Genomic DNA, 22,807 nt, shown 5'->3' on the forward strand with positions numbered 1-22,807 from the left:
CACAACATAATGGTGACTAAAATGTGCCATTTCTTGAGTGTTTTTCTATGAACACTATGTGTGCATTATTCTATTTAATCCTTACTATAAATAACCCTGTGGGCTAAGAATTAGTCTCCCATTCCTGGACAAGGAAATAAGCTCAGAGAGGTTAAGTAACTAACTCAAGGCCACACATCTATCTGGTAGTGTTGGAATATTGTGAGATTCAGTGGATGTGTTTGGAGGAGCAGCTGTCCCAGGGCTCAGACTTGGATTTTGATCTTGGCCTGCCCGCCTGCTGTAACTCATCCTTGAGCAGTCAGGATGAGTTGTTAATGATCTGCGTCATTTAATTCTCAGTCACTTGGGGCTAGACCCACTGGTCTCAGGTCCTTTTCTTCCCCACCCTCCCAAATAGGGCCATACAGGACCTTGAACTTCCTCAGAGGGAAGTGGAGCCACAGCCCAAGTCATTTCCCTTTTCTGGGTCAGGTTCCTCATCTAGTGTGGAGGACAACTGATGAGCCCTAGTAATAGCAAGTTTCTTAATAGCAGCTTAATAGTAACTTAAAAGCAAGTTTCTAGTAATAGCAGCTCAATTTGCCTCTGGAGAACGATCTCCCCCATCAGTCCATACGTTTTGAGTGCAACAGAGTCCACTCCTGGTACCAATTTCTATTATACATTAGGACTCTTTGGGCTGAAACCAACAAACACTCAACTGGAACTGGTTACACAAAAACAAAACATACACCAGGAATCAAACACATAAACAAAACCCACCCTGGATATATTAATTCACTTAATGGAACAGCCCCAGGGAAGTGATTGTTTCTAGCGCTTCTGGATCCAGGCTCTGGTTATCTGAGTTATGTTCATCTCCATTTTTCAGAATGAGGCAACTGAGGTTCGTGGAGACAGTGATTTGGCCAATGACACAGGCCAATAAAATGGATCGAAAATCCAGGTCTGCCTGACCCTAAGGCAGAGACCTCTGCCAAAAGTGCGTCGCACCGGAGTGTTAGGGATAATGAATGGGGTAGCCTTCGGGGTCATTGCGCTGAAAGGAAAAGCTCTCACCTCCGAGGGGGCGGGCCCCATCACCAAGGAGGAGGAGCCAGATGCCTAACAGGGTGGGGCCTGGGTGTGTCCGAGCCGAGGGGCGGGGCCACAGGAGCCCGCGGCTAGGTGACCGGCGCCTGCGCAGCGGCCCCCGAACGGCGCCTCTGGCTGGGACCCGGTGAGACCCCGTCTCGGCTGCGACGCTCGCCGGCGCGCCGCTGATCGCTGATCGGTCGCCTGGCTCGGGTCCCACGCCCGGCTCGGCCATGAGCCAGTGCGCTGAGGCGGCGGCGGTGGCGGCCACAGTGCCGGGCTCGGGCGTCGGGGAGGCGGGGCTGCGGCCGTCCATGGTGCCGCGCCAGGCGTCCTTCTTCCCGCCGCCGGTGCCCAACCCCTTCGTGCAGCAGACGCAGATCGGCGCGGCCAGGCGGGTCCAGGTGAGGGGCGCGGTCCGACGGGGGAGGACGGCGAGGGGACGTGGGTCTGAGCCGGGACGTGGTCTGAGCGGGGCGTGGGTCTGGGGAGCGGAGGCGTCTAAGGAAGGAAGAACTGTAGATCGGAGCGAAGAGGACTTTTGAGGGTCCGCGAGTCTGAAAGGGGCAGAGGTGTGGGCCTGAGAATTGAGGACGCTTGGGGAACGGTGTGAGGGTGTGTGAGAAGGGAAGATGCGGAGCAGATGGGAGCCCGAGAGGAGCATCTGAGACAGGAAGAGGCTGCTCCGGCTAGTGGCGGGGGACACACTCCATGCCCGAGAAGGGGCAATGAATCCGTCGCAGAAACTTCAACTCGAGATTGTGAGAGTGGATCGGGAGGCACATCTGCCCCAGGAGAGTAGGTTTGGAAGGTTTGGGGTGTTTTCTTGTTTTGTTTTGTCTTGGGGAAGGACAGGAGTCAGTCTGGGATGGATAGAGTGATGGGGAAGGCAGAGAGCCCAGGTCTGGAATGAGAACGACAGGTAAGGCTGGCATGAACTGGCCGAGCAGGAGGAGCATCGAGGGTAGGAAATCAGAAATCAAAGAAAAGGGATAAAACCGTGAGCTTAAGGTGTTCAAGACTTTTTGGTCCTGAATTTGTCTTCACCCAAAAACTTTTCCTAAATTCAAGGATGAGAGGTAGCCCAGACTGTCTTCCACTTTTAAAATGACTACATTACAAAGGAAGTGTCCTTTCCTTTTTCTTGTAAAGGCTGCTTTTACCATTAGCAGTTACACTCATTCTTTGGACTTCCTCTTTGTTGAAGTTAGTGATCAGAGAACAAGATAGACTCTGCAAACTGCATTTGTCCTGTGTGTTCTGCAGGGGGAAAAATAGTTTTAATGTTTTCCTGTCCATTTCACACATTACTTTGGATTTGAAGTAGTGTAATTTTTGCAGTCTGCCTGTACGCACTAAGACCATTGTCCTCTATAGTAGGTGCAAGTTAAGTGCTAGGCCAAGCAGCACGGGGTGGTGGTTAGAGTAATTGTAGATAGGTGTCTGGTTCAGGAAGGGTGTGAGAGAGGAAGAGGAACATAGGAATGTAGTAATACCTCTTTGTAAAGAAACTAAAAGCTTAAAAACTTGATCTTTATGTCTTTAAATGGATAGATGTTTTCTTTATACCTTGAAATGTCTGAAACACTTCTAAGTATATTGACCATCATTCAAAATGAAATTTAGTCTGATTTACTCAAATCAGTCATCTTTAAATGAAAGTATGTCCATCTATTTGGCTTCATATTTTGGAGGGAGGATAAGAGTAGCATGTTTATAAATATTTATATTGCATCTAGAGTCAATTAAGTTTTCTTTCTTTTTTTTTTTTTTTTGAGACAGAGTCTCTCTCTGATGCCCAGGCTAGAGTGAGTGCCGTGGCGTCAGCCTAGCTCACAGCAACCTCAAACTCATGAGCTCAAGGGATCCTCCTGTCTCAGCCTCCCGAGTAGCTGGGACTACAGGCATGCACCACCATGCCCGGCTAATTTTTTCTATATATATTTTTAGCTGTCCATATAATTTCTTTCTATTTTTTAGTAGAGATGGGGGGTCTCGCTCTTGCTCAGGCTGGTCTCGAACTCCAGAGCTCAAACGATCCGCCCACCTCGGCCTCCCAGAGTGCTAGGATTACAGGCGTGAGCCACCACGCCCGGCCCAATTAAGTTTTCTATTGCCTAGGTTGTTACTGTTTAGAGAACTCTCCCAATTATACAGCTGTGAGAGCTGTATAATTGGAAAGACAGCTAGTGTTAGTCAGAAGACCTGGTAATTTATTGGTTGTGTAACTTTGGCCAAGTCACTTAACCTCTCTGAACTACACTTTTCTCAGCTATTAAATTGGAATAGTAATACCTTAAAGGAGTTTTACAATTAAGTGAAATAATGTGTGAAAGAATCTGGTATAGTTTGCTTATCTTAAAATTGGTAGTTATGCTACGTGTTTTACATTTTTAAAATTCACACAGACCAGAGATACCAAAGAGGTTTCAACGGCTTGAATGGTCTGGATAAAGGGAAGATTTCAATAGGCATGGGTGAAGAAGAATGTTGTCTGTATTAATCATTTTAAAAGATGGACATACTTTCATTTAAGTATGATTTAATGTGATTAATTCACGTTAAGTGATTACATTCATTAAATTTAATCTTGAATGATGATCAATGTCTTGCCTAAGGACTGTTGTCCTTACATTTCATGGAGAAAGTAAAATAAACAATTGCAAAAATTTATAATTCCATGTTTTAGTAAGTGACATGAAGGAAAACCAGAGAATAACCCAGAGACAAGGTGTCCCTACAGAGATGACATATTACCAAATGTAAATATGATGGAGAATCCTCTTCATCTGTCAAAGAGTTACCTCAAAATTGGTGTACTGTTGAGTACTATTATTTTTTGCAAACCTTTAAAATGGCACAGAAAAAAAGTTACCGAATATTTGGCAACTTGTTCAATTAAAATGCATATTGGTTGCTCAGTATAGATATGAGTGACTCTTAAAGTATATATACTTTAACCTCATTCCAACTCTTTCTTCAGGTTCTGTCCTATGGTCCTTTCTTTCAGTCAAGATTGTTTATTGGTCTTCTAGTAGTGAGACCTCTTTGGAGAGAATCTCAGCTAATGGCCTACCAGAGTGACTTGGGAACTTTTTGATCATCTTATCTTCAGTACTGTTCTCTAGTACACCAGCCATTCCGTCACACCACCTGCTCCATATAAATATAACTTTATCTAAAAATAATGTGCTTACCATGTAGAGTTTCAAGAAAAATGTGGATCCAAGATTCCTTGTATGTAATAGTTCTGGAACTCCTACTTGTCTTACTTTATACATATTCTATTTTATAGGAAACAGAGTGATAGCAAAGTTTCTCTGTATTTGTAAGTCCATTTTCAAATGAAGAATAATTTAACAGGGCTAGTTTTGGTCCCAGAAATAGTGAAGTAGCTTTATTCAGACAAACCTTCCAGTAGATAATAGTTTTAAACCCTGGTCAGAATATATAAAACTATATGAAGAGCAACAAAAATTAATCAGAAACTGGAGGGTATTTATTCCTTGAAAGAATAGTACTGTACTATGTGAGATTTCCACCCCACCCACTTTTTCCCTGAAGGTTCTTGCTTGACACCATGGGAGGGGATTACTAAAAAGCCTCAGTCTTATTGGCCTGATGTTATCAGAGAACAGAGTTCAGGGCTATCAGAGTAGGTGGAAATTGAGGGGAGAAATCTCAGAAAGTAGGAAACTAGAGATGAAGGAGCTCCCAAATTGGCATATAAATTTCTTTCAAATCCTTGCCTAATCTCTGAACTGTATGTTTACAAAGAAGCCTTCAAGGACCCTCAAGGAAAGCAACAGTTGGAAGAATGAAGAAGCTGAGCAGACATTTGAACTGGTGAACACCACAGTGAGGGCACAGTTAGAATCCCACCAAGTAAGAGGGCCTTGGTGAACACCTCAGGCTTTACATTGAAACCTCACAAAGGTGATAGGAGAAAAGCTTAGGAGAAAAGCTATATCCTTGGACTAAGGCTTCAGTCTAAGACCAAGGGCAACTTCAAACAAATTATTCCTAGTGAATTATAAAACCAAGCCCTCGTAAGGTGAAGGTAGTCAGCCAGTATTTTACCTACCTATTGGGACAGAAATCAACACTTTTCAGAGAAAGATGACAGAATCTGGGATATCTGCAATATATCATCCAAAATGGCTAATATGCTGTAAAAGCAATAATAGGAATTCAAAGAAATAGGAAAATGTGACTTATGGTCAAGAGAAAAAGCACACAATAAAAGTAGACCCTAAAATGACCAAAGTAGGACTTTGCATGTAAACACTGTAAAGTAGCTATTATAAACATGCCCAAGGACTTAAAGAGTGTTATAATGAGTGAATAGTTGGAGAGAACTTAGCAGAGAAATAGAAACTATAAAAGAGAACCAAATGGACATTCTAAAACTGAAAATTATTATATCTGAAACGAAAAACTGACTGGGTGGGCTTAACAGTATGTTGGTTATGGTAGAAGAAAGGATCAGTGAATTTGAAGATACCTCATCAGAAACTATTAAATCTAAAAGGCAGAATGAAAAAAAAATTGAGATGGGAAATCAGCAAAAATGGTAAAGTAAAAAAGATTTTCAGGACCCCTGATAGTCATCTTCTCCATAAAAGCAGTGAAAACACTGGCAAAAATAAAGGAAAAAAAACAAAACAAAACACAGAATCAACTTTGTCATCGCTCGGAAAATTAAGCAAATGCTTTCAGCAATCAGAGGAGCATTTATTCAAGAGTGCTGACTCTTGGTCAGAACAGTAAGCCTTGTGACAGTTTAACTTACCCTATTCTAATTCCCCCTCCTCAGCTCTGTAGTAGCCTTGAAAACCTGTAGCCTGGCAGCCATTAGAGGGGGAAGAATAGTGTTGGAGCTTCTTTAAATTCCCATTCCCAGAGAATTATCATTATTTCCATGGGTCTGGTGGCTTCCTGGAAGACCTCATTTGCAAGGCTGTCTTTATTTGATTTATCTTGGAGATACATCTAAATAAAGCAATAATTATAAATCTGTGTTGAGGGACATAGGATGTATAAAGATGAAATTTGTATGACAATAATAGCAAATAAGAGAAGGGAGGTAATGGAACTGTAGGAGCCTGGTTGTATATTATTAAAATTAACTTGGGTGATTCAAACTAGATTATCATAAGTTAAGATAGCGCACTTTAGGACAGTCACTAAGCAAAAACATTTTAAAGTATAGTAAAAGAAACAATGAGGGAATTAAAATGGTGCACTAGAAAATATTTAACACAAAACAAGGCAGCAATGGAGACCTAAAGAACCAAACAAATAAAAAAACACAAGACATATAGAAAACAAATGGCAAAATAGCATATGTAAATCCTACTTTAGTAATTACATTACATATAAATTGATTAAACAATTCATTTAAGAGGAAGATTAACAGAATGGATAAAATCCGTAATCCAACTGTATGCCCTCTAAAAGAGACACACCTCAGATTCAAAGACACAAATAGATTGGAAGTAAAGGGATGGAAAATGCTATACCATGCAAACAGTAACCAAGAGAAAGCTGGGATGGCTATATTAATATTAGATAAAATAGACTTCAGAACAGAAATTTTTACTAAAGAAGGACATTTTATAATGATAAAAGGGTTGATTCATTAAGAAGATATAATGGTTAAAACCATATATATACCTAACAATGAGCCGAAAAATACACAAAGCAAAAACTGGCAGAATTGTAGGGTGAAATAGACAATTCAACAAAAATAAAGACTTCAGTTACCCACTTTCAATAATGGCAGAAGGTAGAACAATAAGGCAGAATATCAACGAGGAAACAGAAGACTTGAACAATCCTATAAATCAACTAGAGCTAACAGATATATATATAGAACACTCTACTCAACAATAGCAGAAAACACATTCTTCTCAAGTGCCTATGGAACATTTGCCAAGATCATATGTTAGGTTGCAAAACAAGTCTCAATAAGTATAAAATGATTGAAATGATACAAAGTATGTTCTTTGACCACAGTGGATTGAAATTGGAAATCGATAACAGAAGAAAATTTGGGAAATTCACAAATACCTGGAAATTAAATCACATATTTCTAAATAACCAGTGGTTCAAAGAAGAAGTCATAAGAAAAATTAGGAAATATTTTGAGATGAGTGAAAATGACACACATAAAAAAACTTATTGGACTCCACTAAAGCAGTGCTTAAAGGGAAATATATACTTGTAAATGCCTGTGTTAGAAAAGAGAAAGATTTTAAATCAATATCATAACTTTCCACCTTAAGAAACTAGAATGAAGAGCAAACTAAACTGAAAGCACCCCAAGTGCCCATCAATACATGAGTGGATTAATAAAATGTGGTATATGTATACCATGGAGTACTCCTCAGCTATAAGACACAATGGTGATATAGCACCTCTTGTATTTTCCTGCATGGAGCTGGAGCCCATTCTACTAAGTGAAGTATCCCAAGAATGGAAAAATAAGCACCACATGTACTCACCAGCAAATTGGTTTCACTGATCATCACCTAGGAGCACTATCCCCAACAAATGCAGAATACTCTTTCAAGTGCATACAGAGTACTTACCAAAATAAACCAAATACTGGGTCATAAAAACACTCAATAAATTTCAAAAGATTGAAATATTACAGAGTATGTTCCCTGCCTATGACAAATTATATTAGAAATCAATACCAGAAATATATCTGATAAAAACCTACCCATTTAGAAATCTAATAAAATCTGATAAAACCTACATAATTGGAAATCAAACTGTGTAGTTCAAGATAGTCTCTGAAATCAAAGAAGAAATTGCAAGTAAAATTACAAAATGATTTAAACTAAATATAAATGAAAATGCCACATGTCAAAATTGTAAGATGCAGTTAAAGCAGTGCTTGAAGGTAAACTAATACATTTAAATACTTAGAAGAGTTTTAAAACAAATGATTTACCTTCAGAAACTAGAAGAAGAAATTAAACACAAAGTAAGTCAAAGAAAGGAAATAATAAAGATAAGAGCAATAAGCAATGATATAGAAAACAAACCACAGAAAGAAAAGCTTCAAGACAAACATTTGGTTAATAGATTTATAGAATAGAATAGATTAATAGAACTGATAAATCCTTGACAAGACTGATAAGAAAACAAGAGAGAAAATACAAATTACCAGTATTAAAAATGATAGTGCACATATCATTGAGGTTAAAAGGCTAACAAGGGAATATTATTAACAACTTTATGCCAGTAAATTTGAAACATATGTAGTAAGGACAAAAATCTAGCGTATGAAAATGGACACAAGAACTAGAAAATATTGTTTATGAAAGAATTTTAATTTATTTTATATATACAAACACACATATATATTTAAAGAAAACTTTTTGCTAATACTATTTCTTTAATAAATTTTGTCAAACTTTTAAGAATACAGTAAAACTCATGCAAGCTCTTTAAGAAAGGAGAGAAGGGTGGAACACTTCCCAACTAGTTTTATGTGGCTAGCATTACCTTGATACCAAAATCTGAAAAAGCCATTATAAGAAAAGAAAATTATAGACCAATATTCCTCATGATCATAGATATAAGAACCCTTTTCAAAATATCTACAGGTCAAATACAGAAATATATAGAGAGGATAATACTGTATATCACTTCTAAATTTGTTTTATCTCAGGAATACAAGATTGGTTTAACATACACAAATTTCAGTTTCAATGTAATCCTCTATTTTAGCAGACCATATGATAAAAAGCATATTATCATTCAGTAGCTGCAGAAATTTTGTTAACTTGCTTCACAAAATTCAACACTCACTGATGATGAAAATTTCTTGATAAAATGGGGATAAAAGGGAACTCTCTCAGTCTGATACAGGGCATCTATGAAACATCTATTGTTACTGTCATAATGGTAAAATATTGAACCTCTTCCCTCAAAGGTTAGGAACAAGACAAATATCCTGTTCACTACTTCTGTTTAGTATTGTACTGGATGTCCTAGCTAGTGAAAAAAGATAAAAAATAGAAATAAGAGGCATATATATTAGAACGGAAAATGTATAACTGTCTTTATTCACACATGACATAGATAGTATATGAATAGCCAACTGCTCAACTAATAAATGAATTTGGCTAGGTCATAGGATACAAGATTAAAACTTAAAATCAATTTTCCATCTATATACTAGCAGCAAGTAATTGTGACATTATGTATTTAGAAATATATTTAACTCAAAACATGTAAGACCATTGCACTGAAAATAGCAAAATATTGCTATGAGAAATTAATGAATACTTATATAAATGGAGAGATATACCATGTTTGTGAATTGGAAGAATCAATATTATTAGAATGATAATTCCTTCAAAATTGATCTGTAGATTCATTGAAATCTCAATAAAAATCTCAACAGGCTTTTGTGTCTATATGTGTGTGTATACTGACAAATTAAGTCTAAAATTTGTGTGGAAATGCAAAGGATCTAGAATAGCCTCCAAAAAATTTTGAAGAGTAAAAACTTGGAGAACACAACACTAGCTGATTTCAAGACTTGCTTCAAAGCTATAGTAATTAAGACAGTGATATATTGACAGAAGGATAGATTAATAGATCAATGCAACAGAATAGAGAGCCCCACAGAAAGGTTCAATTGAATTTTGGCAAAGTTGCCAAGAAAATTCATTGGGGAATGTCAAGCCTTTTCAACAAAGGGTGCTGGAACAACTGAGTAAGTCTATGGATAAAAATGAACCTTGATCCCTACTGCATACCACACACAAAAAGTAATTTAAGTGAGGGTATAGCTCAGTGGTAGAGCATTTGACTGCAAAAAGTAATTTAAGATGGATTGTAGATTAAAATGTAAAAGCTAAAACCATACAACTTCTAGAAGAAGAAGAAAATACAGAATATCTTCATGACCTTGAGGTAGGTAAAGATTTCTTAGAAAGGACACAGAGAACTAAACATAAAATAAAAATTGATAAATTAGACTTTATCAGAATTAAAATTCTTTTCATCAGAAGATGCCATTAAGAAAATGAAAATGCAAGCCACAGAACAGAAGAAAATATTTTCAGTACATATATTGACAAAGCTCTTATATACAGAATATATTTTAAAAAACTCTTACATATTGATTAGGAAAAAGACCCAATGAAAATGGGCCAAAGACTTGAACAGATAATATAAGAAGTTTAAGGAATGACCAATAAACATATGAACAATGTGCTCAGTGTCATTGTTCATCAAGGAAATGTGAATTAGAGTCACAAGGAGATATCATTTTACAACCACTTGAATGGCTAAGATTAAAAAACCTGATACCAAATGTTAGTGAGGATGTGGAGCAACAAGAACACTCATATATTGTTGGTGAGGATGTAAAATATGGTAGAGCCACTTTGGAAAACAGTTTTGTAGTTTCTTACAAAGTTAAGCATACTGTATCACCCAATAATTTCATTTCCAGTGAAATGAAAATGTTTGTGTACACAGAGACATACATTAATAGTCATTATATTCATTAATGTGAACGTTAATATTCATAGGAGTTATATTCATAATAGTTAAAAACTTATAATAGGCCAAATGTCCATGCACAAGTGAGTGAATACATGAATTGTTATTTATTTATACAGTGGAATAATACTCTACAGTTAAAAAGAGTAAATACTTACATGTCACAATGTGGCTGAATCTCAAAAATATGAAGTCATCAAGCCAGACATGAAAGAGTACAGACTATGTGATTTCATTTGTATGAAAATCTAGAGCAGTTTAAACTATAGTGAAAGAAAGTCTATCAGAGATTGCCTAGGGCCGGTGAGAGTGTATTGAACCACAAAGGGCACAAGGGAACTTTTGGAGGTGTTGGAAATATCTTGATTGTAGTGATGATTACATAGGGGTATGTGTTATAAAAACTCATAATCTATAAACTTAAAATAGGTACATTTTATTTTATGTAAATTATACCTTTATAAAGTTGATTTTTTAAAAAAGACTACCAACACCAAATGTTGGAAAGGATGTACTGAAATTCTCATGTGTTTCCAGGGACACTTTAAAATAATATAACCACTTTGGAAAGCTGCTAGTTTCTTACAAAGTTAAACACATCTATGACTCAGCAATTCCACTCCTGGGTATTTACCTAAGAGAAATGAAAGCACATATCCATAGAAAGGCTTGTACAAGAATGTTAATAGTGGCTTTGTTCATTATAGTCCACAACTGGAAACAACCCAAATGTTTATCAATAGTAGAATCAATAAACAAATTATTGTATTGTCATATGGTGGCATAATACTCTGCAATCAAAAACAATGAATTATTGATATATGAAACAGAACAGTGGAATTAAAAAACATTATGTTAAGTGGAAGAATGCATAATATATAATTCCATTTATGTGACATTCAAGAACAGACAAAACTAAGCTATGGTGACAGAAATTTAGCGTTGGTGGTCTGAGTGTTGGGATCGACTGGAAGAGGCATCTGGTGACTTTCTGGGAGTGGTAAATATGTTCTGTGTCTTCAATTGGGGTGGTGGTTACATGAGTATACATTTAGCAAAACTCATTGTGTACTTAATGTCTGAAAATTTCCTTGTGTATAATTTTTACATCAAACTGGACAGACATCAGATAATTAGAATATTTTTGGCACTTTTTCCTAAATTATTTGATAATGATCAGATTCATGTAAGGGCCAATAGAGAAAGAAAAAGTATGGCACTATTTGAGTAGCATAATTGGCTTATAGAAAAAGGTAGTGTGTTATACATGATGACAGTCTGTTTCACTTAAAAGGTGATACAGTACAAGAATTAAGAGCAAAGACTTTATAAGCAAACTGGATTTATTCAAATCCTGATTCCACCTCTTACTAATAACTCTGTGATCTTAAGCAATTTAATTTAATTCCCTTTCTGCCACTCTTTTCTTGTATGTAAAACTTACAACTTACAGTTATAAGAACTAAGTAAATTACTATATTCCAAGTGCTTAGAGTACTGGGTACATAGCAGCCACATGTTATTTGCAGTTCTTATTTATTTACTTGTTATTCTTATGACTTATTTTTTATTCCAATTTTTATGCCTATTTTCTTCTCCATCTCTTTATTGTTGTTAATTCTAAAGGTCTGGAAGGATTAAAAAACAATGCATTTACTTCTTCACCCTCTAATGCCTTCATTCACACTCTTCCTTCTACCTATACCTCTGAAAAAGAAAATTTCCCCTCTTACCTTGCTAGCTTTTGCTTGTCTTGGAAGACTATTCAGGCTACACCTCTTTCAGGAAGCTTTGCTGGCTGCTAAGTCAGACACACCTTTTCTTTGTTCTCCTAGCATCCTCTATTCACTCTCATGAATATACAGATCAATTGTCTTAGGGTTTTCTTCACTTTTTCTTTTGCAACTTATTAGGCGTCGTGAGGTCACCTACTATATCTATGCCTTACCTTTCTTTGTGCTTAAATCTTTGTCTAATACAGGATAGTACTCAATTTATCCTTGAGTGAATGCATGAATAGCATATAACTTTTCTGTTACGTGTTTCTGTTTAGTAGCTATGCATTAAAATAATGTCCATTTATCTATTATTACCAACTTTGACTTTCAGATTTTCCTTCTTGGAATAATCCTGCTTCCAATTCGTGCCTTATTGGTTGGATTAATTATATTACTGGCATGGCCATTTGCTGCAATTTCAACAGTACGCTGTCCTGAAAAGCTGACCCACCCAATAACTGGTTGGAGGAGGTAAGAAATAAATATGTTCAAATATTTGGACATAATATGAAGATAAAAAGGGGTTTATCATAGGTTAGTCAGTGATCAATAGTTTTATCTAACTGCTGCCTATTCAATTTTAATAATTTATTTTTGTTTCTCTGATGAAACTGGTCTTAATTTATCATATGTAGAAATGACTGCCCAGGTACATAATAATAATCTTCTCTTGAAGTTGTAATTTCCTAAGGTTAAGACATTTTGTTTTCTGAGTTATTTCCAAAAAGTGATACATCCTTCATTCTGAAAGTTACCCAGTTAGTATACCTGAAACCATTGCAGCTATAAAATACCTTGCTTTCTTTTGCTCTTCCTCAGTTTTCACATTTGTTCTTGTTCCTCTACAGTAATGACAAGTTTTCTTCAGTGATGTAATTAAGTGGATCAGGTTGTTTGTTAATTACTTTAGTGATTATTATTAACAACTTAATTATTAACCAATATAGCCTAGCTTTAAAAAATATTAGCATTAAGGCAGAATGGAACTGCCTCTTCGGCATTATCTAATTGGGATGGTATTAGAGAACAGACTGATCATGAATGAACAAAGCTACTGGTAAAAGTTCATTCTTATTCAGTGGAACCAAATTGTTGCCATCTGTATGTCTTCAAAGTGGGGCCTCTTAATGTGGACTGCACGGATTCCACATGGTTTCCAAATTTACAGATGGGTTTTACGGCACTGTTGAACTCTCCGAAATTATGCACAATTTTTTCCCTCTGCTAAGGATATATTCCTTTCATCTAAATCTCAAATGTGAACACGTCCTCCAAAAATTTTGAGAAATACTGTTCTAGAAACTTTTAAAGAAATATGCAGTTTGCTGTTCAGTTCATGTTCTAGTGAACAAATGTCAATATCAAACACAAGGCTGGTTTGAAGTGGAAATGAATCCAGTGCTGCCAATGCCCCAGAGAAGTCTCAGTTCTTGCAAATCACATGCCTTTGTTTTATAACTCAGGGTTGCGTGGCAGAAAACAATGCTTCAAGGGATGTTTCTCGTGACTCACCAACTCTGTTCCGATTATCTTTTTGGTTTCTATTGTTAGTCGTTCATGAAAACCTGGGATGATGGAAGGAATAGGCTGAGAATCGAGAAAATAGATATAATAAATGATGGAAAAAGAATTTTTACTTTTGTCAATTAAAACAGTATCTCTGTCTCCTCTCAAACAGGTAATGCTGGAGTTACTATGTGGCACCAGGCTTTCAGCCATTTTTAAACATTTAAATAGAAGTGTTTAATGGCTCTGCATATGGGATAACTATAGTTACCAGAAGCCACATCACTATAGATAAAAAATAAGAGGTTTGGAAATTTGATAAAGGGGTGCACTTTATATCCTTACATGAATAGAGGTCTCGTCACTAAACTAAAAGGGAAGAAAGGGAAGTACAGTCCCTGTGCCTTCTTGGACAAGTACTTTGGTTTTCTGTGTCTTACTTATTACTGAGAAATAAAAGTCACAGAAACTTACTAGGAGCTAGTTGCTAATTGCTCCTCACTATATCATTACAAGAATGTTGAGAGAATTAGATAGGAAACCCATTTTTTAAAACTCACATTAGCTGGTGTGGCTGCGGAGAGATAGCAACACTCATACACTGCTGGTGGGACTGCAAACTAGTACAGCCTCTGTGCAAAGTAATATGGAGATACCGCAAAGAGCTACAAGTAGAACTACCATTTGATCCAGCAATCCCATTACTGGGCATCTACTGAAAGGAAAAAAAGACACTCTGTAAAGAAGACATCTGCACTAGAATGTTTATAGTAGCACAATTCACGCTTGCAAAGATGTGGAAACAACCCAAGTGCCCATCAATACATGAGTGAATTAATAAAATGTGGTATATGTATACCTTCGAGTTCTACTCAGCCACAAAAAACAATAGTGATCTAGCACCTCTTATATTATCCTGGATAGAGCTGGGGCCCATTCTACTAAGTGAAGTATCACAAGAATGGAAAAACAAGCACCACATGTACTCACCATCAAATTGGTATTAACTGATCAACACTTATGAGCACATACAGTAGTAACATTCATCAGGTGTCGGGCAGGTGGGAGGGGGAGGATGGGATGGGTATATTCACACCTAGTGGGTGCAGTGTGCACCGTCTGGGGTATGGTCAAGCATGAATTTTTGACTCCAGTGGGGCAAAGGCAATATATGTAACCTAAACATTTGTACCCCCATAACATGCTGAAAAGAAACTCTCATTAGATACCTCGTGGGTGATGTATATATTTTATTTTTCATGAAAAGCTACATGCTTATTCACATACTGAGATATCCATCCTGTGTTTGCATTTCTGGGAGTACTTTTTTCTTTTCCTATTTTATGAGCTTATCAAGATCAGAGACTGTATCTTACTTGGCTTGTGTGTCCAGCACAATTCCTGGCACAGTTTGATGGATTAATTGCTCTTTGGTAGCAGAATCTTTTTAAAAAGTAAAAGAAGTAGATTTCTGGAATCATTTATGTGCATCTCTGTTCCAGGGAAGTGAGATGGTGAATTTACTTCTGAAGATTCTTGATGATGTCTAAGAGCTATGACAATATAGATAACAAGACTTACTTTAAAAAAAAATTATCCCTAAGATAATTCTGAAGACAGTTTTAGCGTGCAAGTTCTAAAAGTGTTTTGGGAGGTAACAGTGTCTTCATTACACAAATGTAGATTCCCAAGATGACTTCTTTGAAGGGCAATGTTGATTTGGATGTCTCATTGGGGGATGTGTGTTGAACTTTCATTTTTATCAGTTTATAGTCTCAGAATGTGGGAGCCATTTATTAGCCACATGTCCTTGGACAAATTTACTTTACTTCTCTGTGCCTGCTTCCTCCTCTGTAAAATGGAAATAATAATACCTACGTCAGAAGATTAGGCTAAGCATGTAAAGCACTTAGAATAGTGCTTGACACTTGGCAGAAAGCGCTCCATGCAAGTGTTAGCTATTATTCTCCTTAGCTCATATTTTAACATGAAATGCACTGACATGTTTGGTTTTCTTACTGTATTTTAGAGTAAAGCGCTGCTGCTTGCTTCAATTAGCAAAGCTAATTATGTCTTTTCTGTATTTATTTGCAAAGGAAAATTACTCGAACGGCTTTGAAGTTTCTGGGTCATGCCATGTTCTTTTCAATGGGATTTATAGTTACTGTGAAAGGAAAGATTGCAAGTGCTTTGGAAGCACCAGTTTTTGTTGTTGCCCCTCATTCAACATTCTTCGATGGAATCGCTTGTGTGGTAGCTGGGTTACCTTCTATGGTATCTCGAAGTGAGAACGCACAGGTCCCTTTGATTGGCAGTAAGTACTTGTAATGGGTAAAATATTTTCATGCTCCTGCTTTAAATTAAAAGAGTTATATATAGTTTATTGATAACCTTTTAAAAAACGTTAAAATAATAAAACATTTCCAATGTGTTTATTGTAATATAGTACTAAGTGGAAAGAATGAATTTATTAAAGAAAGATTAGAGGACACTTCCCTATCTATAGCTTCACAGTTCTTTTTAAAAGTTATCTTTGTCACTATGCTATCATTTCTTTCTGTTGTTATATATAGTCAGAAAGACTGGTCTTCAAATACTATAAACATGCTTGATTTGAGACAATTTAACTAAAGAATCTGTGAAAGCACAGGTTACATGCTATTGCATGAATTTCTCTTCAGGGTATTAGGCTGATAAATGCCCTAAGTCTTTTCTCCTAACTGTTTTCTTCATCATTGCCCCCAAAATCTCCATGAGGGACCTATGTGTAACTCTTTGAAAATTATGATGTGGAACAATAGTGCTTCCTGCCATAAAAAATAATGAAGCAAGTGAAGTGTTTTTCCCACCAGATGCTTTGGTCTCTCCCTCAGGAATTAGTCTCCAAGTAACTGCTCCTTGTTGTCCCAAAGTCGTTGTAAACATCAAGTGATGAGAGTAGGTGTGAAAGTTGCCTGATGTTGCCTTGGTGCTCTGGAGAAATAATAGTAGTTCTTGCAGCTTTGTTATTCAGCTAAGACACTTTTTTTTTTTTTTTAACGTACCTACTGTGTTTTATGTAGTATGGCTTTTTCCTGAATAGTTGTGTAGCAATAGATTTTTGGTAAATTGAGGTTTATTTTGCATGTGCGAGGAAGCTATCTATTTAGAAAACTGTCGTGCTGAAAATTTTAGTAAAATGATTAATCATTGCCCCCTCCTTATGTGTACCGTGAATTTATAGAATTGGTTTTCGGGTATTCCTAAAATAAAACAAGATAATCTTGACCTTTAGGGAGAAAATTGCATTTGCTTCTTTTCATACTTTTGCTGCTTACTTCTGTTAAATCAATGAAATATTTTTAGGTATAAATATCTACTTCTCTTTTTGAAATTAGAAGCTAAGTTCTAATAAACTTTGAACTGGAGTTTTTTTTTTTTTAATTATTAACTTTGATTTACTGTCATTTTAATTTTCCATAAAATTTGCTGTGTGATACATCCAGTATTATTGCTGTGGTAGCTTTAGCCAAAAAATGGCTTGGTTGTGACTTTTTGTTTATTTTAAAGGACTGTTGCGGGCCGTGCAGCCAGTGTTGGTGTCCCGTGTAGACCCAGATTCCCGAAAAAACACAATCAATGAAATAATAAAGCGAGCGACATCAGAAGGGAAATGGCCCCAGGTAAAACACAGTAGGAGACACTAAAGCTCAGTCATACTCAACAGTGTGATGGTCTTGCTGAAAAAGTGATGAAGATCTTTAATCTTACCTGAAGTATATTTAGATGGTGTTTTTCTGTTCAAGGGGCACGTTAAAATCACCTGTAGAACCTTTTTTCTAACTTTGCCATCTCGCCACCCGTTCCTTGGAATGCCTTTTGAGGGCAAGGGAGGGACATTTATTGCATAATAAGCCAGGGGTGATTCTAACGAGTATCCCTCTGTGTTTCCCGGATGAAGACAAGTGACATCTGGCAGACTAGTAGTCCTGCACTGATCTGGCCACGCAGGGTAACATGTAGATATTAAAGTACCAAGAGGGAGTATGACCAACCAGGAGGTTTTAGAAACTAAGACATATGAGGAAATATTAAAAAGATAATAGGGAATAGCTGGCGTTGGAATAGTGTTTGATTTTTCTCTGTGGATCCAAGGAATATATCTAGGACTGGTAGGTGGGAGATAACAAGTAGATAGATCTCAGCTCATTTTGCTCATTTTGAGGAAGAACTTTCTGTCTGTCCAGGGGTAGAATGGTCTGATTTGGAATCGTTTTTTAGAATGTTTAGGCATTGGCTAAACAACCACTTGGGGGGGATATTGTAGAAAGAATTCAAGCATTAGAGATGTTAAGTGACTTTTAATGCCCTTTCCAGCTCTGAGATTTTATGATTCACTCTCTATCCATTCATTGTTAATAGTGCAGCTGTAGAATTGCCCCTGAATGGAATATATTTGATATCGTACCCAATTGTCATAGGAAACCCATTTTTTAGATTAGAAGGTGGAATTATACCTATTCATAATTTTTATTTTATGAATAACTTGTTATCATGGCAGTGTAGCCCAGTATTTTTGCCCTTTATTATAAAATACACGTTACTAACTGCTGTGGGTGCAGGGATTTTCTTTTTCATTTTATGTAATTAGCAATTTACTCATGGCTAAATTTTAAAAGCATCAGAAAATCAAGCTGCTATTTTATTTGGTTAATGGGAAAACTAACTGTACTACATATCTTTCGTGTGGAAAACATAAAGTACATTAAAAGCTAAAAACACTTAAAAATAAAAAAAGATACCAAGTTGCATTCCATATGTCGACTAATTCAAATAAACAGAAAGCGCGTTGTAAGCATTCCTTCCTTTGTCCTCAAGACATCCCTGAGCTATATGTTGTGGGAGTGAATATCATTTAATGGGAAAACTGAAATAAAGAAAGTAGGAAATTATTTGGTTAAGGATGAAGTGAAGAAAGAATTTAATATAGCCTGATGTACACTTTGTGTACACCTTGACCATGACTTATGCTCTACACTTCCTTTTAAGTTTATTCAGATCATTAATATCATCATTAAGAAACATTTGTTAACTGTATTCGCTATTCAAAGCTTAAATCCATTTTCTGATTATCTTAATGTTCAGACACTGTACTTCTTTTAGAGGAAAATTCAACAATCTGATTGTAGTTTTCATTAGAATCAAGTGTCAGCCTTTGATTTCATTTTTGTTTTTTAAGCATTGGCAGCTGTTTGTGAAGTCATAAGAAAGTGAGTAAAGAGGTAATATATTTATTAGACTGAAATATTAAATCTATTCCTTTTCTCCCAAGATACTAGTTTTCCCAGAAGGTACTTGTACTAATCGTTCCTGTTTGATTACTTTTAAACCAGGTGAGATAAATTAAATTATGTATTATAATAAAGTAACATGGAAAATTTCTCAAATGATTTGATAGCAATATGCAAAATAACTCTTTGGTCTGCTCTGAGCATTTCTGCTTTTCTGATAAGTTTTAATGTTGTGGATCCACAGAACTCCTTTGCTTTCTCTTTTGGTATAATAACCCCTTCCTCCTTGTCATGTTTCCTCTGTGTGGGTTTGGGTGTTTTGAGCAGAAACCACTGCCATTTCTCTTTTCCGTCAGGGAACCCTCATAGACACATGGTGTCCTATGTGATCAGACAGAAAACCTGTATTACATTATCATGATAAAGTCTTCAAATGCCTTCTAGGGTTCACTTTTTTAAACATTACAATTTCAATGAATACAACTTTCTTTGTAATTTGTAATACTTTAAAATGTTTATCGGCTGCTAGAATGCTCACTGCCTAAGTTATGAATCACTTCTATTAATAGCAAGTGTGGTGGTTATTGCTTCAAGCATTGGGTTTCACGTAAACTTTCTTCTTCTTTTCTCTTTGTCTTGATCTTGTCATTACTTTTTTAAAAATCCTGTTGAAGGATAGGTATTTGGAAAATGAAAACAAGTGGAGAAATAAATAAATATTTTAAGTGGCTTAGGCATGGCATTTAATAGTTTCTTAAATAGTTCTTAATCCTCAAAATTCCTCATTTTGGTAAACAACACTAAGGATTTCCCAACATTTGGCAAATAATTTCAGTTATGTGCACTCTTAAGATATTCAATATATTTATACTGATTATTAATTTTTTTCTTTATTATAAAACTTTTATTCATATAAAAATGTATTATAAAATTTCAATGTGGTTATAGGAGCCTTCATTCCAGGAGTTCCAGTGCAGCCAGTCCTCCTCAGATACCCAAACAAGCTGGTAAGCATAGTATTTTACCATGGGAAGAATTTCAAGTATTCCAAACAGCACAAATTCTATAGGACTATTTTTAATATTTGAATGATGTTGTAAATAGATAAGTGATGGACGCAGATAGGCAGACTCATTTTGCTTGCCACATCTGGTTTTTAAAATTCTGCCCCATAGGCATATATTATTATTATTTTGCTATTACTATACTTCAGGAAGACGTTTCCTTACCTTCTACTCTATTGTTACTATGGTCATGTGATTAAGTCACGTATTAGGGTCTCATCAGACTGCGTAGTAGAAATTTGTGATTTTCATTAAGCCTAGAGGGAAATTTTTTCTGATTAGTGGTCATTACCAGTAGAGAAGGATTAATGTAGCAGGATAAATTTGGGAGAGGCTTGGTCTTTAATTACTGGCTCAGTACTTACTGTGTGACCCTTGGCAAGTAGCTTAATTAAATAAGAAAATATCTGAAAAGAGCTTAACATCTTATATAAAGTCCAGAGTGGACTCAGGAAATAGTCTCTTCTGCTCCAGCCGGGAACATTGTTGTCCCCTGGATACTGATTGTGCTACCATTTTCCTAAAGAAGGATTTTTGAGGCAGTATTTTGGTTCTGAGAGGAACTTTTTTTTTAACTAGAGAATTTATATAAAAAGGCAGGATGTTAGTTGTCTATGCTATTTAAGATTAAGATCAGTTCAACGTTCTATTCACAGTCTTGTTTCCCAACATTGGGCACCTATGATTAAGAAAAAGAATTAAAATCTATCAAACTTTTATTCATTGTATTCCACCTATAGGTTTGAATTTATCATGTATTCAAATTTTTTTACTATATACTACTTTATTAATTTTTTCTTCCAAATAAGCTTTTCTTTTTGAGAACTGATATATTCTGGGGTTTTTTTTCTTGTATACAATTTACTTATCCAGATATGTTCATTAGGAGAAAAATAACTAAGTATGCGCAATAGTTTTTTTAAAAATTCAGAACAGCTCATTCCATCAAAACGTAGGTGATGACATAAGGAAGAGGGATCTTTGCGTGTATATAATCCAAGAATTCATAGATCAGTTCACTGTTCTCTAAGAATAATAATATGCTTATTTTGCTTTTCAATATGTTGCCTTTAATTTCAGAAAAAGATGTACATGAATCCCTGTATTAAAATGAGATCTTTGTTTTATTTATTATAACAACTTAAATGCTTCTGTTATTGTAGGACACTGTGACCTGGACTTGGCAAGGCTACACATTGTAAGTCACTTATGTCCATTATTAGTTTTTATAAATTTTATTTTAGTGAACAAAAGGAAATATCATTTATTCTTTATTTTTTAAAAAGCCTTGTTTTTATAAGAGTAGAGGTTTCTGATCAGAGTCTTAAATCTTTTAACTGATCAGTCTCTGTAGAGAGAGGATCACTGTCTTGCTCGTTAACCCCTAGGGTCTCCTGTGTGCAGAATTTTAGTCATCTGTCATATTCAGATGAGTCTCAAGTGTTTGTCCGCCAGTTTGTAAGTGACCTAGTTTGCATCATACTTAGCTTGAATTGTGATTTCGTTTCCACTGCAGACTGGGCATTATCAAGTGTCTCCATCCTTATTACCACATTGATTTAAGCAGTTAAAAGCAAGTTAGTCATATGCCCTGAAATAGCTGGGATGTGTCTGATATGAGTTGAGAAAATAGTTAACCAAGATTTCAGTTCCGTTCTTGGATTTTGGAAACACTGGCATCAGCAGTTTCTAGAAGCATTTAAGACAGGAGAGGAATACGGTTTCTCTGTTAGGCAAGCTGAACTGAAATAGGCCTTTAAAAAGAACAGACCATATAGAAACTTGCTTTCTCTCAAGATCTTTTTTTAGTTCTCCCTGGATAAGTCTGAGCCTGTTTAAATTTTAGTGAGAACCATATGAAACACCTGGATTTGAGGATTTTCCCCAGGGCCTTGTCCACTTTTGATACTGTTAAGCCGAGTTCAAATAACGTTGTTAATAAATAGGTGACATCCCTTTGGAAATATTTAAAAAGAAATTATAATTTACCTTCAAGAACATGGTAGGCTTCTTTAGATACCTTTTACATAATCCAACCAACTTCTGAAAATCAATTTTTTAATACTGCATAATTATTTCTAATTATAAATATTTCTATTTCTTATAAATTTTTTTTAATTTTTTATTTTTTTGAGACAGAGTCTCACTCTGTCACCTGGATTAGAGTGCCGTGTCATCAACGTAGCTCACAGCAACCTCAAACATCTGGGCTCAAATGATCCTCCTGCCTCAGCCTCCCAAGTAGCTGGGATTATAGGCATAAGACCACCAAGCCCAGCTAATTTTTCTATTTAATAGAGATGGGGTCTTGCTCAGGCTGATCTGGAACTCCTGACCTCAAGCCATCCTCCTGCCTCGGCCTCCCAGAGTGTTAGGATTACAGGCGTGAGCCACCTCGCCCAGCCTATTTCTTATAAGTATTATAATAATTATAAAAACTTATTCTTTTTTTGTAAATTGCTTTGAAATATAAATTTAAATCAGAATAGGTAACTGATGGGCCCATGGAATAGACATTAACATATGTGAAACATTTATATTTTTGTTGTGCTTCAGTCCTTGGTAGTTGAAGATAAGCAAA

The 22,807-nt window shown here is 36.1% G+C and overlaps 1 protein-coding gene across 1 annotated transcript in view; it reads left to right on the forward strand.

Annotated features, from left to right (window-relative positions):
- The first annotated feature begins 1,310 nt into the window (after window positions 1-1,310).
- Window positions 1,311-22,807, forward strand: part of LPCAT2 (lysophosphatidylcholine acyltransferase 2) — a 65,465-nt gene continuing 43,968 nt past the window's right edge. The window contains exons 1-7 of the mRNA XM_069456443.1: window positions 1,311-1,481; window positions 12,718-12,857; window positions 15,989-16,206; window positions 17,442-17,554; window positions 19,204-19,264; window positions 20,111-20,169; window positions 21,390-21,424. Coding sequence (XP_069312544.1) covers window positions 1,311-1,481; window positions 12,718-12,857; window positions 15,989-16,206; window positions 17,442-17,554; window positions 19,204-19,264; window positions 20,111-20,169; window positions 21,390-21,424 — 797 coding nt within the window. The remainder of the gene's footprint in view (window positions 1,482-12,717; window positions 12,858-15,988; window positions 16,207-17,441; window positions 17,555-19,203; window positions 19,265-20,110; window positions 20,170-21,389; window positions 21,425-22,807) is intronic.

The sequence above is a fragment of the Eulemur rufifrons genome, chromosome 23 (assembly GCF_041146395.1).
Source record: "Eulemur rufifrons isolate Redbay chromosome 23, OSU_ERuf_1, whole genome shotgun sequence".
Taxonomy (NCBI): Eukaryota; Metazoa; Chordata; class Mammalia; order Primates; family Lemuridae; genus Eulemur; species Eulemur rufifrons.